Source organism: Oryx dammah, unplaced genomic scaffold (genome assembly GCF_014754425.2).
Source record: "Oryx dammah isolate SB20612 unplaced genomic scaffold, SCBI_Odam_1.1 HiC_scaffold_19, whole genome shotgun sequence".
NCBI classification, from domain to species: Eukaryota; Metazoa; Chordata; class Mammalia; order Artiodactyla; family Bovidae; genus Oryx; species Oryx dammah.
This window is the reverse complement of record NW_024070203.1, coordinates 68,925,969-68,942,043: the sequence shown is the minus strand read 5'-3', so window position 1 is coordinate 68,942,043 and position 16,075 is coordinate 68,925,969. Positions and strand designations below refer to the sequence as shown.

The 16,075-nt window shown below is 39.2% G+C and overlaps 1 protein-coding gene across 2 annotated transcripts in view; it reads right to left on the bottom strand.

Moving 5' to 3' along the window:
* ANGPT1 (angiopoietin 1) overlaps nucleotides 1-16,075 on the bottom strand; it is a 296,850-nt gene that overhangs the window by 108,648 nt on the left and 172,127 nt on the right. For both annotated transcript variants that reach the window (XM_040262143.1, XM_040262144.1), the window contains exon 2: nucleotides 12,149-12,304. In XM_040262143.1, coding sequence (XP_040118077.1) covers nucleotides 12,149-12,304 — 156 coding nt within the window. The remainder of the gene's footprint in view (nucleotides 1-12,148; nucleotides 12,305-16,075) is intronic.

The following is a 16,075-nucleotide window of genomic DNA, read 5'->3' as shown; positions in this document are numbered from 1 at the left end:
ATCAATCTAAAGGGTCCTCCTCTAAAAATGACACCAGTAGAACTTTCCTCTTTTTCTGTAGCATGTTTAAACCTGTAATTATATAAGACTCACACAGAAAAAGCCTCTTCAAAATATCCTGACATGATCAGGGCTGGGGCTTGGGCTAATGGAGAGATTGGAAGTGAAGAGGGAAGCAGAATAGGGACTAGGTGAGATGAGAGAGGCAACTGCCTCAGGTGTAGGATTTAAGGATGAGCCAAAAACTCAATAATCAAGTTATATTTGAATGCAACACTTTGAAAGATAAAAATTAATGTAAAAATTATCCACATGGAACAGAATATCACTTTAAACTAAAAACAGGATATGCCCCTACAAATGTATGATTCAGTCTTGCATAACCTGATCTCATTGCTTTCACCCCAGTCCCTGCAGAAGGGGTTAGAGAAGAGAACACTAAGGTGGGGCATTTGGGCTTTAAAAAAGTTTTAAGCGACTATAATTCATTTATACAATTATACTGATTACAGATCTGAAAGCTAGTCTAAAAGTTACTACTACTAATTGAAATTCATGTTTGTGTTAAAAAAAAGTATTTCCCGTCCTAAATTGCTTCATCTGAGAGAAAACAGGAGCAAGAGAACCTATGCTTTGAAGACAGAGCTAAAAGCAGTCCAGAGGGAAAAAAAAGGTAGAGAATATAAAGATTAGGGACACACAAGATATAATTTTAAACTATTAAACATATCTTTGGGTGAGTTTTCTGTTTGTCTGTTTATTAACAAGAATGACAATTTAGGAAATAATTAACTAGGGTATGAAACAGCTATATTTTTTGGTGAGATTTACAACAGTGCTTGGCATAGAGAGGACCCTCAATATTTATTGAATGAATGCATTCATTGTCTCATTGAATCAAGTATATCATATGCCATTAAAATCTATTTTCTCCTTTATTCTCTTTAGTCTCTGATCATATTTCCTAATATTCTCAAATACCAAAATTTTCATTTTACAGAGGACAGAAATTGGTCTTCATGTTTGAGAAGAACATGAGAAAACATTAAGAACAAAATGGAACCATCAAAAATTGAAAATCAAGTTGCCTATATCTAAGTCTGGAGACACTATAGCCGCTAATTTTTCTCTACGTTGTGCTACCTCCAGTCCAGAGCAACCAGAGTGCTCTTCTAAAGAACATAAATCAGATGTCATGGTCTCTGTTAAATATGCTCATGACTTCCCTTTAAAATCAGAACAAATTCCAAAGTTCTCAGCCTAACTTCCAAGGCCTATGTGATCAGGACCCTGACTGCTTCTGAAATCTTCCTTCCTTTCCATTCTCTTCCCTGCTCATTATGCCCCAATCACACTGGCCTTCCTACTGCTACCCCAACATGCCAAATTAATCTCCACCTCAGGGTCTTTGCAGTTTCCCCTGCAGTTTCCCCTGCCTGGAATGTCCATCCATTCCCAGATGCAGGGGTGATTTATTCTTATAATTCAAGTCTTGTCTAAGGAGGCCCATCCTGGCTAGTCTCTGTAAAGGAGCTCCCCCATCATCTTCCATCAGGTGGCCCTGTTTTACTATTTAAATGAAATCATCTTGTCAGTTCATTCACATGCTATCATTCTGCCCTGTGAAGATGTCAGCTGCACAAAGTGGGGACTAGTTCACCTGAGGCCCTTGAAACCTCAGGAGCCCAGCATGAGGCCTGGAATCCTGGAGCTACTCCTTAGATGCTAACCAAAGGCTAGTGAGTCAGTTTTCAAGTTGGGTAATGCTCAGAGATAGAGTAACAGGCCAGGTGAGCATCAAGCTGGACTTTCGTTATAACAGTCCCAATCTAAAGCAGAGTCTGAATGTGCAAGAAACAGGGGAACAAATCTCAAATGTCCAGGCTAAGTGTTAGGTCATCTCAGGCCAATTTTGAATACAAAAGGCAACCCCTTTTCTTCTCTCTCCATCATTTTAATCCAAGAGCTGCTTTATTTCAACTCTCTCCCTTGATGTATTAAAATGGGCCTGAAGTTCAAAAGCAGGCAACTAAAGAGAATTGTACAGGAAACTATGATAAACTGACCACTTTCTTTCCATGTGTCTATGGAACTAGCTGCTTAGCAATAATCTGAGTGTTCCATTAAAATGACAAGAGACATTTCCTTCTTTAGCCTAAACATGTTCCAAAAGCACATATCAGAAAGAAAGAGAGAAAGAGAGAAAGAAGGGGAAAACATAAAAGGGTAACGACAGGAAAGGAGAGGAGAGAAGAGGAAAGGAAAGGGGAAAGTGAAGAGTATGTAACACAAGCCCTCAAGAAACAATTTCAAAGCATAAATTTTTCACAATATACTCTATACATAGAGTAAGGAAGATATGGGCTTCCCAGGTGGCTCAGTGGTAAAGAATCCACCTGCAGTGCAGGAGAAATGAGTTCAATTCTTGGGTCAGGAAGATCTCCTGGAGAAGGAAATGGTAACCCATTCTAGTATTTCTGCCTGATAAATCCCATGAACAGAGACGCCTGGTGGGCTACAGTCCATGGGGTCACAAAGAGTTGGATATGACTTAGCAACTAAAACAACAAGAACAAATGATCTAAGACTTGGAACTGAGGATTTATAGACTATAAAATTTCAGTTCTTTCTTTAAAAAATAAGCAAAATTTTAAAATAAAAATTACTATTTTCTTAAAGAAAGTGAGCTAGATAATTTCATCCAGCCTCTGTTTAATACTTAAGTGCCTCTAATCTTTCTTAAAAGGAAAATATTCCACATAAAAAAATTCCTTTGACTGGCATATTAACTTATTATAAAGTAAAATAACGTAAAAATTAAAAAATAAAATAAAATAAAATCTGCCTTGCTGTAGGTTTCCATTTTCTTTACTTTAACTATGTTTTTCAAATTAAAAAAAAAAAAACAGAACACAAGGTATGATGCCTCAGCAATTAGACTTTTACAGAAGAATGAAGGCTAGTATACATACATGGAAGGAGAGTTAGAAGTTAGTTAGATGATCACCATTTTACAAAATCAAGGAAATAATTTATTTGGTCAGTGATAGGCAGTGTGACAATGTATTAGTCTACAGGGCTTTTGCTAATTTCCAAGGGGAAAGTAGACAATTGGAATGGAGAGCTATAGGGTCTTTTTACCCTAACCAACTTAAAATTAGTGTTACCAAGAGGGTGGCAAGCTGGCATTTATGTCTCCTGATGAGATGAAATAAGAAGTGACTAGTAATTCTACAAAGCACACCCACCCCCATGTCCAACTTAACCCAATTAAGCCTGTAGACTTAACTTTCAGTTAAAAAAAAAATACAGGGGATGGAAAAGTAAATTAAAAACATGTCATAAAGAAATATTCAGACAAATTAAGACTATGAGACACTATACAGAACAACTGACCAAGTATCTTTAAAATCTCAAGAAAAACAAAAAGTTAAACAGAAAGACATAGTATATGTTATCACTTACATGAAGAATCTAAAAAAACAAACTAGTGAATATAACAAAAAAGAAACAGACTCACAGTTATAGAGAACAATTTAGTGGTTACCAGTGGGGAGAAGGAAGTGAGGAAGGGTCAAGATAGGGGTAGGGGACTAAGGGGTACAAACTATTATGTATAAAAGAAATGGATCTTCCCTGGTGGTTCAGCGGTAAAGACTGCCTGCAGCGCAAGAGATGCAGGTTCAATCCCTGGGTCAGGAAGATCCCCTGGAGAAGGGCAGGACAACTCACTCCAGTATTCTTAGTGGAGAATCCCATGGATAGAGCCTGGGGGACTACACAGTCCATAGGGTCACAAAGAGTCAGACAATGACTGAAGTGACTCAGCGTGCATGCACACATAAAATAAATGTTACAATGATATACTGTACAACACAGGGAATATAGTTGATAATTTATAACTTCAAATGAAGTATAATCTTTAAAAATTGTGAATCATTATGCTGTACACCTGAAACATATAGTATTATAAATCAACTATACTTCAATTAAAAAAAAGTAACATTGCTCCAAATTAAAAGAGACTATTAAGTCTTCAAATATAAAATGCCAATAAAATTTTTAGTAAAAAGTTGAGGAAATCTGTGAAAATTAGATAATCTTAGAGAATTATTATTAATAATATATCAATAATCTATATATAGATGATACCACCCTTATGGCAGAAATCAAAGAGGAACTAAAGAAACTCTTGACGAAGGTAAAAAAGGAGAGTGGAAAAGCTGGCTTAGAACTGAACATTCAGAAAACTAAGATCATGGCATCTGGTCCCATCACTTCATGGCAAATAGATGAGGAAACAATGGAAACAGTGACAGACTTTATTTTCTTGGGCTCCAAAATCACTGAGGATGTGACTACAGCCATGAAATTAAAGTTCACTTGCTCCTTGGATGAAAAGCTAGACCAACCTAGACAGCACATTAAAAAGCAGAGACACTACTTTGCCAAGAAAGATCTGTATAGTCAAAGCAATGGTTTTTTCAGTAGTTATGTATGGATATGAGAGTTGGACAAGAAAGAAGGTTGAGTAGTGAAGAAAAGATGCGTTTGAACTGTGGTGTTGGAGAAGACTCTTGAGAGTCCCTTGGACTGCAAGGAGATCCAACCAGTCAATCCTAAAGAAAATCAATGCTGAATATGCATTTGAAGGACTGATGGTACAGCTGAAACTCTACTACTTTGGCCACCTGATACAAAGAGCTGATTCATTGGAAAAGACCCTGATGCTGTGAAAGACAGAAGGCAGGAGGAAAAGGGGACAACAGAGGACAAGATGTTTGAATGGTATCACCGACTCAATGGGCATGAGTTTGAGCAAGTTCTGGGAGTTGGTGATTGACAGCAAAGCCTGGCGTGCTGCAGTTCATGGGGTCACAGAGTCAGACATGACTGAGCGACTGAACAACAACAACGTGACTATTATTAGTGAATTTAATCATTCAACATGTATTTATTGATAGCCTGTTGTGTGAGTACTATTTTAAATCCTAAGGATAGAGTAGTGACCAAGATAGACAGAATCCTTGCTCTCTATGAGTTGGAATCTTGGTGCAGGAGTTAATCAGCTATAGCTATAGAAATCCAGATAGTAAATATCTTAGTCTTAGCAGGCCCTGGTACAACTTCTCAATTCTGCTCTCTTATTGAGGAGGACAAGTTACGACAAACCTAGTTCAGTCAGTCAGTTCAGTCACTCAGTCGTGTCCGACTCTTTGCGACCCCATGAGTTGCAGCACGCCAGGCCTCCCTTGTCCATCACCAACTCCCGGAGTTCACTCACACTCATGTGCATCGAGTCAGTGATGCCATCCAGCCATCTTATCCTCTGTCATCCCCTTCTCCTTCTGCCCCCAATCCCTCCCAGCCTCAATCTTTTTCAGAGTCAACTCTTCGCATGAGGTGGCCAAAGTACTGGAGTTTCAGCTTTAGCATCAGTCCTTCCAATGAACACCCAGGAATGATTTCCTTTAGAATGGACTGGCTAGATCTCCTTGCAGTAGACAGCATATTAAAAAGCAGAGACATTACTTTGCCAACAAAGGTCTGTCTAGCCTAAGCTATGGTTTTTCCAGTAGTCATGTATGGATGTGAGAGTTTCACTGTAAAGACAGCTGAGTGCTGAAGAATTGATGCTTTTGAACTGTGGTGTTGAAGACTCTTGAGAGTCCCTTGGACTGCAAGGAGATCCAACCAGTCCATCCTAAAGGAAATCAGTCCTGAATGTTAATTGAAAGGACTGATGCTGAAGCTGAAGCTCCAGTAGTTTAGCCACTTTATGTGAAGAGCTAACTCATTAGGAAAGACCCTGATGCTGGGAAAGATTGAAGGCAGGAGGAGAAGGGGACCACAGAGGATGAGATGGTTGGATGGCATCACTGACTCCACGGTCATGAGTTTGACCAAGCTCTGCGAGATGGTGATGAATAGGGTAGCCTGGTGTGCTGCAGTCCATGGGGTCACAGAATCGGACACAACTGAATGAATGGACAACAACATTGAGAAACCACCCATATGCAACATATAAAACTTTATTTTACAAAAATAAAATGCCATTGAAAAATGGCATTTCAAATTTGACTAAGCCCTCTTCTAATAGGTTATCAAACCCTTTTCCAGACCTTGTGAGAAAATTAATTATCAGGGTATTTTCCCTGGATGACTCATTAGCAAATTTATTTTACTGCCATTTCAATTCAGTCAAAAAGTTAAATATTTACTCAGCTACCCTCTCATCAAGTTAAAGAGATAGTGTTCAACTTTGAGTGCTGACCTTTCTGTTCTTTCAAACCTATTTTTGCTTAGACATACAAGCTCATTGTTTAAATTGTTCCCGAACTACTTTAAGTTTACAATTGTATGAGTCAAGTCCAAACAACAGGTGTGATCGTTTGTGACCTCTAAGAAGCAGATACCAGACTGCAGGAAATTAATTAGGGGAAATGCCTATGAGACAAAATTGAGGAAAAGCCAGAGTTGACTAGGGTCACCTTCCGACTGGGATGTAGATCTAATCACAATGAAGAAGAGAGGGAAAGGAGTAAGGCTAACTGGACATCTTAGTATGCAGGGAGCTGTGCTAAAGTTTGGCAAGGCTGATGATGGAGAGCCCTTAGCCAAGTCATGTGTCAGTGGCATCTTACAGCTACCAGGAGTGGGTCTAAATATCACTGCCACAATACATCCTTAGCTGGAAGGGGCCGCTGAGAATTGTAGTCTCTGTACTAACACAGTGATGGATTTCAGAGCCCAGCAGCTGGGGCCATTGATCTATTACACCTCTGCACCAGCAGGAAATTGGAAAGATGCATTTTTATGACTGTGAGGGAGGCTCCACAGCTAATTAATGGGAAGTCAAGAAAGAAATGGTTTAGCAAATTTGTGTCACATTAACTCAAGCTCACTGAGTATAAAGACTGCTTTACTTATTGCTGTATTCTATTTGGTACTTGTGAAAATATTTTGCATCAAGGAGGTATTCAAAATATATCTTTAAAATTTTTATTAAATTATGTTTCTAAAACTATGGCTCTATATAAACGATTGAAAGTTGGAGGAGAATTACACTGTTTCTATGGAACTTCTTTATAGTAATAGTTACACAGCCAGAAAGTGACAAGGTCAGCAGTGGGTTACATGAGCCGATGTGCAGGCACATGGTAAAAACCACCAGTAGATGGTGGTTCCCTCAGCAGCAGTGGCAAAAGCAGCAGCTTCATCATGTATAGAGCCTCATTAGATCTATTAGATCCACATTAATTTGCTTTATCTGAAATTCATTTTATCCTCTGCTAGAACCCCAGTTGCATCTGTAGCCTCTGAGAGAGAACAGAATCACAAGAGAGAGAGAGAGTATAGACAGAAAGCCTGTAAAGCATGTAGACTCTGATGCCAGACTGTCTGGGTTCAAATCTTCCCTCTAATATTCACAAGTTTTTTTCACCTGAGGCCAATTTCTTTACCTCTCTTGAGTTTTAGCTTCCACGTCTTTAACAAGGGATGGTAATAATATCTACCCAACTAAATATTTTTTTTAAAATTATTCAAAACTAATAGAAATTGATTATATTCTTTGCAGCCAAAGATGGAAAAGTTCTACACAGTCAGCAAAAACAAGACTGGGAGCTGACTGTGGCACAGACCATGAACTCCTTATTGCCAATTCAGACTTAAATTGAAGAAGGCAGGGAAAACCACTAGATCATTCAGGTATGACCTAAATCAAATCCCTTACAATTATATGGTGGAAGTAACAAATAGATTCAAGGGATTAGATCTGATAGAGTGCCTGAAGAACTATGGACGGAGGTTCATGACATTGTACATGAGGCAGGGATCAAGACCATCCCCAAGGAAAAGAAATACAAAAAGGCAAAATGGTTATCTGAGGAGACCTTACAAATAGCTGTGAATAGAAGAGAAGCAAAAGGCAAAGGAGAAAAGGAAAGATACACTCATTTGAATGCAGAGTTCCAAAGAATAACAAGGAGAGATAAGAAAGCCTTCCTCAGTGATCAGTGCAAAGAAATAGAGGAAAACAACAGAATGGGAAAGACTAGAGATCTCTTCAAGAAAATCAGAGATACCATGGGAACATTTCATGCAAAGATGGGTACAATAAAGGAAACAAATTATACAGACCCAACAGAAGCAGAAGATATTAAGAAGAGGTGGCAATAATACACAGAAAAACTGTACAAAAAAGATCTTCATGACCCAGATAATTACGATGGTGTGATCACTCACCTAGAGCCAGACACCCTGGAATGTGAAGTCAAGGGGGCCTTAGGAAGCATCACTATGAACAAAGCTAGTGGAGGTGATGGAATTCCAGTTGAGCTATTTCAAATCCTATAAGATGATGCTGTGAAAGTGCTGCACTTGATATGCCAGCAAATTTGGAAAACTCAGCCGTGAAAAACTTGCCTTAAAACTCAACATTCAGAAAACTATGATCATGGCATCTGGTCCCATCACTTCATGGCAAATAGATGGGGAAACATGCAGAGACTTTATTTTCTTGGGCTCCAAAATCACTGCAGATGGTGACTGCAGCCATGAAACTAAAAGACATTTGTTCCGCTCCTTGGAAGAGAAGTTACGACCAACCTAGACAGCTTATTAAAAAACAGAGACATTACTTTGCCAACAAAGGCTAGTGAAAGCTATGGTTTTTCCAGGAGTCATGTATGGATGTGACAGTTGGACTAAAAGAAAGCTGAGCACTGAAGAATTGATGGTTTTGAACTATGGTGTTGGAGAAGACTCTTGAGAGTCCCTTGGACTGCAAGGAGATCCAACCAGTCCATTCTAAAGGAGATCAGTCCTGAATATTTATTGGAAGGACTGATGCTCAAGTGGAAACTCCAATACTTTGGCTACCTGATGCGAAGAGCTGACTCATTTGAAAAGACCCTGATACTGGGAAAGATTGAGGGCAGCAGGAGAAGGGGATGACAGAGGATGAGATGGTTGGATGGCATCACCGACACAGTGGACATGAGTAAACTCTGTGAGTTGATGATGGACAGGGAGGCATGCTGCAGTCCAGGGGTTCTCAAGAGGTCAGACATGACTGAGTGACTGAACTGAACTGAACTGAATACATGTAAAATTGCTTTAAAAAGAGGTAAGTGCAGATTATTAGAGGTGAATTTTAATATACATATTTTTTGTCTACTACTGTACACTGATTCAAAATTGGCCTGAGGAAGAAGTCAGAAATAGATTCACACTACAGGAAGAGGCATGAATAATATGAATTAAGCCCTTCACACTGCACGCTTGGAAGAGGAACTAGAAAGAGAGGAGATATTGGTATGAACTGGTAACAGAGTAAAGAAAACACTGCAAGCTAAACTAAGGAGGAAGGGACAGGCCCAGCATCGGTTCCTCGTCTCACCACCATGACCAGCAGGGTTTTTTAATTGTACTCCTTCTCTCTCTTTTCTGATTAAGATGCTTATTGAGGACAAGAATACTTTTAAACACCACTGCAATAAATCCAAGGTTCTACCTACTTTAATTAAGTTCAAGTCTACAAGGTCAGCAGAAGACTAAAAAGCAGTAAGTTACTTATCTTTATAACAACATCATATGAAAGCTAGGGCATTAAAATACACTGTGAAACTACTGGCATGAGTTCCTAAAATAACTGAGACCCAAAGTGAGTTTAGGAATAGCAAGACTTACCAAAGTGAACCAAAGTAGACTGAAGAAGGGAAGAAACACCTGGGAGCATGCCTGGGTGGCACTAAAGGTTTATAAATGCTTATGACAAAAGAATAGAGTGTACTGGGATTAAGGAGTAATCTAGGACTCACTTTGTAAACCTGGCCTTGCATTAGAACTTGAATAATTAGGTTTTAGGTCTTCTCTGATAGCTTAGTTGGTAAACAATCTACCTGCAATAATACAGGAGACCCCACTTTAAGCCCTGGTTCGGGAAGATCTGCTGGAGAAGGGATAGGCTACCCACTCCAGTATTCTTGGGCTTCCCTTGTGGCTCAGCTGGTAAAGAATCTACCTGCAATGTGGGAGACCTGTGTTCAATCCCTCGGTTGGGAAGATCCCCTGGAGAAGGGCAAGGCTACCCACTCCAGTATTCTGGCCTGGAGAATTCCATGGACTGTACAGTCCATGGGGTTGCAAAGAGTCAGGCATGACTGAGCAACTTTTACTTTCAATTAGGTTTAAGTAGAATATGTATGGCGCTTCTCAGATGGCGCTAGTGGTAAAGAACCCTCCTGCCAATGCAGGTATTATCACTAATCAAGGAGGCCAGAAAAGGAAAGACATGTGTATGTCTCAGTTTGAGTACCAAACTCAGTTCACTCGCTGTATCAACAGAGGATGAGATGGTTGGCATAACTGATACAATGGACTTGAGTTTAAACAAACTCCAAGAAATAGTGAAGGACAGGGAAGCCAGGTTTGCTGCAGTCCGTGGGGTCAGAATTGGACATAACTTAGCTACTAACAACAACAAGCTGTATCAACATGAGAAAACCACTCAAGCTTTCTGTTCTAAATAGACTTCGTGAGTATCATTTGTCCATGAGAAAGTGGTTTGCATAATATAAAATGCCCTGTCCATATAAATTATTATTGCTATTTGTCTTTAAATATCAACATTTGACCTGTGATGCCATTAACACAAATGACATAAAACAGAAACAAGGTTGTATGTTGGAGGACGGGGAAGCCTGTCACGCTGCAGTCCATGGGGCTGCAAAGAGTTGGACACCACTTAGAACAATAATAACAAAGATTGCATATTATTTTTGAATTTATATTGTTAAAAGTTAAACATTAGAGGCCATCAGATTGAGATGACTCTAATGCCTTGGTAACCTACATAAGCAAACCTAAATCTAAGCCAGAGTCAATGGGCTTAAATCCATGAAAATGAAACTTAAGAACAACCAATCACAAACAGCCAACTGGGCTTTCCTAAATAAGGCAAATGCTTAAGCTATGGCCAATCAAATGATTTCCTTGCTTCGCTTCTAAAGTGTCCATATTAAAACCTTTCCCTTTGTTCCTGTAGTAGAGCTGCTTTTGGGCTGCACAAGTTAAGTCAATGTTTGCTTGAGTAAACTCTTGAAAAGTTTAATGTGCCTCGGTTTATCTTTTCACAATATAGTTCACCTTCAATTCCAGAAATCAACTTCATTGAGACAGAATCATCCTCTGGATTTCAAGAGAGGTAAATGGAGTAACCATTTCCATGTTTAAAAGGGGACCAAGAGATTATCTTCCAGTCATCAAAAATAATATTTTCATTAAACTGTACTGGTAGACTTGCGGCAGTGATAGTTAAAAGACATTTTACTGACTTGAACATAAGTATGTCATTGTCCATAGTAGGGTAATATATAATATATAATACATATACATATGTGTATATGGGGCTTCCCAGGTGGCACAGTGGTAAAAGAATCCACCTGCCAATGCAGGAGATTCAAGAGATGTGTTCGATCCCTGGGTCAGGAAGATCTCCTGGAGGAGGAAATGGCAACCTGCCTGGAATATTCCATGGGCAGAGGAGCCTGGCAGGCTACAGTCCATGAGGTTGCAAAGAGTAAGACACTACTGAACAACTGAGCACACACACATACCTGAATATACATATGAAGACAGAGATTTAATTTACTTTTCATTATAAAATCATGCTGACAAAAAAAAATCTACACATTCCAGATCAGTTCATTTGGGGTTATCCTTCCTGTCCACTGAGTGCACAAAACCTCTGCAGGTACCATTATGGTAGAGTACTACCAGAGATAAAATAGTATAAGTCAAAATGTGCATCAAAGGCACTGATTTGACACAAACGCTTATTCTGTTTGACATAGGTCGTATCACAGTTGGTAGTTGCAGTGCTTATTTGAAATTTAAATGCCAATTAAGTGCTTTGCCAGCCCTGTTTTTGCAAACATACAAAGCTAAATATATCAACTCTCATGAAATCAAGAGAAGCATGCCTAGCATGTCAGGCAGTCATTGTTGTTATTACCAATAAACAAAAAAGTATATGTTTCCCCATTCTCAGTGCTGAAATGTGCTCTGTGTTTATGAAGTAAGCTAAAGGGAAAAAAAGAAACCTTTCCAGTTAAGAGTTTGTCAACTCTGGGCTGCGACGTACCTGGGTCTCAACATCTGTCAACTTCCTGGTCTGCTCTGCAGTCTGAGAGAGGAGGCTGGTCCCTATCTCGAGCATGGTGGCCGTGTGGTTCTGAACTGCATTCTGCTGTATCTGAGCCATCTCCGACTTCATATTTTCCACAATGTAATTCTCAATCTGCAAGAGATGAAGGGCAAGGCATACTACATTATAAGCAAAGCCTTTCGGTTGGAGCATGTAATATTTACAATGACAAAACAAGACACAGCTGGCAAATCAGCCATCTGGCAGGAATCCTCTGCAGCTCTGGGAGCTGGGGAAACTGGGACAGAGCACACAGGAACACAGTTGCTAACAGACTCCTAATATCCGGATGCACATATCAAATCAACACAATCAGCATGGAAATTCACACTTGGCCAGTGCTTTCTCATTTAACCCTTACAGCAAAGGAGTGAGAGTCATGCACGGATGAGCTCACCATTCTTTTCATTTTATAGGTGAGGAAACAGAATTAGAGAAGGTCAATGATGAGCCTAAGGTCATCCAGCAAAAACTCAACAGAGTTACCAGAATAATTTAAATCTAAATCTTGGTTCTCTGGTCTTTTCATTATTATCATAATGACCACTCAACTTTGAGAATAATTCTGCCTCCTCTGTAATGAAAAATAAAAAATTATGCTGGGTTAGAAAAATGGGACAAGTAGTGGGAGGGGGACAGTTATCCAAAACACAAGCCTTTAAAAGGAATATTAAAGTATAGGCAAGAGCATATGAAGTGAGCGGCAGGGCCTCAGAGCTTCTCAGTGCTCCTTCTCACACACACACACACACACACACACACACACAAACCCTCACTGAAAATATGGTCCAGCATTTGCCTTTCTTGCTTTGGGCAACATTTAGTCCTCGATGGTACCATCTTAGAAAATACTACAGTTGTAAAATAAATAGTACCATAGAGGCCAAGAAAAATTACTAAGTGACTTAATATAAGGGAGCCCATTAGGCACCTGGGAGAATAAGGCTGAGCATGTGCACTGCTTGAAAAATACAGAAAGAAGCCTGCACTTCCCTCTCAGTGCACTTAATTCTCTCCCAGCACTGTGTGGTGACTACATTTTATTACCCAATTACACATATGGAGAAAACTGCATCCGAGAGAAGTCAGGTCCAAGGCCACACACCACAAAACAGTCAGACTTGGAATTGAGTACTGAAGTCCTTAACTCTCATACCAACACTGTTAACCACTGGATAGTTCTGCCAAGTCGTGCTTCACAAGCTGGGTTCCAAATCATTAACAGCTACGTGATTTTTACTGATTTGGTGAACCAAAATACATCCCCTATTTTATAATCTATAGTAACACTACTGTCATGTAATAAATATAGCCTAAAAATAAATTCTTCTCTGTAAACTTTGGCAGTTCACTTTCTAACAACATCTCTTATTTCTATTCCTCAAACGTGAGGCTGCCCCAAGCTAAAGAAAATGAAAGGTCACAATTAAACTCATGTTATTAGTAATAAGTTCTGACCTTATTCGTGGTCAATATAAGGTAACTCCCCTTCATCCTTTATTCCCAAATTAGAAGTAGGGGGAAATAAGTTTTTTTATATATAAAACAACTACAAAATAGATTAGGATACATATCTAGAAACTATCTTAACAAAATTTATGTCTCTAGGCTAAATTCAATCTTGGTTTTATTCCAATTGAACTAACATTTAAACAACAATAGAAGTGTAGGAGAACAGAGGGTAGATTGGAGTATCAGACATCTATTGTTTTGGATTCTGCTCATATGTTCCTTTTTTTTTTTCTAATAACATCCTTTAACTTTCTTTTGGAATAGTGTCTTTTCCTCCTTCAGAACAAATGCTTTGAATAGAGTTGTCTTACCCTAGCTTCAGGGATAGGTACCTGTTTGAGCCTGACAAACCACAATGTTCTGCTCTTGCTTGGAGAGAACGTATTGTTCAAGAATCAAAAGATACCATAAGCAAAGCCATTAAGTCTCAGTTATGCAATTCTGTCCAACATTTACAAAAGAACTTCTTTTTCCTCTGTGGTAAGTTGGTAACATATGACTGACACTTGATGTACCATTTTGCCTTCACAAAACCCGTGCCAGCCTAAGAATGAGGCTAAGTCAGAAAGATAGGTAGGTAGGTAGGTAGGTAGATAGCCAGGTAATACAGAGAGAAGGGTACTTTTAGAGTACCTCAATCTTGTCATGTTTTTAGCCAGATTCATCCTTGGACATGCAGTTGTAAACTGTGTGATGTTCCTTGAGCAGCCCACTTTTTTTTTTCCTTTTGCTTCAATCACATTGATTTAAGTTTCTAACAATGAATGCTTAGCAAAGGAAGCCTCAAGCACGTTATTTACAGTATGTTTCATGCTTATCCAGAAATCTGGGGCAGTATATAAATGTGCATTTTCTCAAAAACAGCAGATAAATCTCCATCAGGGAGATGATATCTGGCATTTATAGCTGACATTTCGCTACTGTCTACTATGCTGCAGGCACTGAGCTACGTGCTTTTCCTTTTATGATAGCACTTAAACCTTATAACAATCATATATGGTAGGTATTGTTATAGCCATTTTATGGGTGAGACTAATAAGGCTTAGAAAATCCACAGCTTGCTCAAGAACAAACAAGAATTCAACCCCCAGTGCTAACAGCCATGTTTTTAACCTTTAGTCACCTGAAGCGCTACTTAATTACTCTATAAGTTTCCCAGGTGGCTCCAAGAATCCTCCTGCAATGCAGGAGACACAGGAGACCTGGGTTCCATCTCTGGGTCAGGAAGAGCCCCTGGAGGAGGAAATGGCAGTGCCCTCCAGTATTATTGCCTGGGAAATCCCATGGACAGAGGGGCCTGGCAGCCTACGGTCCGTGGGGTTGCGAAGAGATGGACTCGACCTAGGGACTAAAGAACAACTAGCCTCTTACCTTGTTCACAAAATGGCAATTTCCTTGAGTAAAAGTGACTTAGACCATCAAAATTATTTTATGCCAGATTCCACACTTACCGAGAAATTTCAACCAACAACTTGTTTTCCCTATGTAGATTTATTTCCTGAGTGAAAATTCACTAACCAGTGAGCTCCAGTATAGATCTGCTGATACAATTACATCAACTTCTTATGTGGTTGTATAGTGGGAGTCAGTTCCCAGAGTCTGACTTATTCTGGGTGTAGTAATAATCATGTGCCTCAGTCTCCATAGAGGAGGACTTCCTCTGACATAGAGTGACTACATCAAGGTTTAGCTGCTTTGTAGTTTATCAATGCTGGAAACTATCCATTCGTCTATTCTGCATTACTGTGCCTTTAACTGTAAAAATCAACACCAGCAAGTCAAGTATCTGCCTTATGCCAGTATTCATCACAAACAGCATCCCAGTTCTATTGCTGATCCTGTTGTAGAAATAAAGCAGGTCTCCAACCTATCCTAAAATTCTTCTTTGGGCTGCCATGACGGTAACATGAATCTAATGCTAGCTAATTATTTTTTAATCAAATGGGGCTTCTCTCTCTAACTGCTTTTTAATGTAAAAGGTAATGGCACACTTAAGTAGCAAAAACCAGATGTAGTTGATTTAAATGCTGAGGAGAGAGGCAGAAGTCAAATATACGATGTGTAATTAATGAGGACAACTTTCATCTTATCTCTAAACATTCCTCTATAGATGTATATTTGTGAAATCCATCTTCAAGTGCTACATTAGCCAGGTTCTGAAAATATATGCAACAAATTTGATTGTCTTCATATATTCTGTACTGGTTTCAAAATATGTTTACAGAATATGACGGCTACTTCAAGGTTCCATGTTTTATCAACATCTAAGATATGAATCTTAAGCGTAGAATTTGATGGCCACAAGAGCTAATGGGTTATAAAGTAGGAGACTCCCAATCAGACTCATAAAAT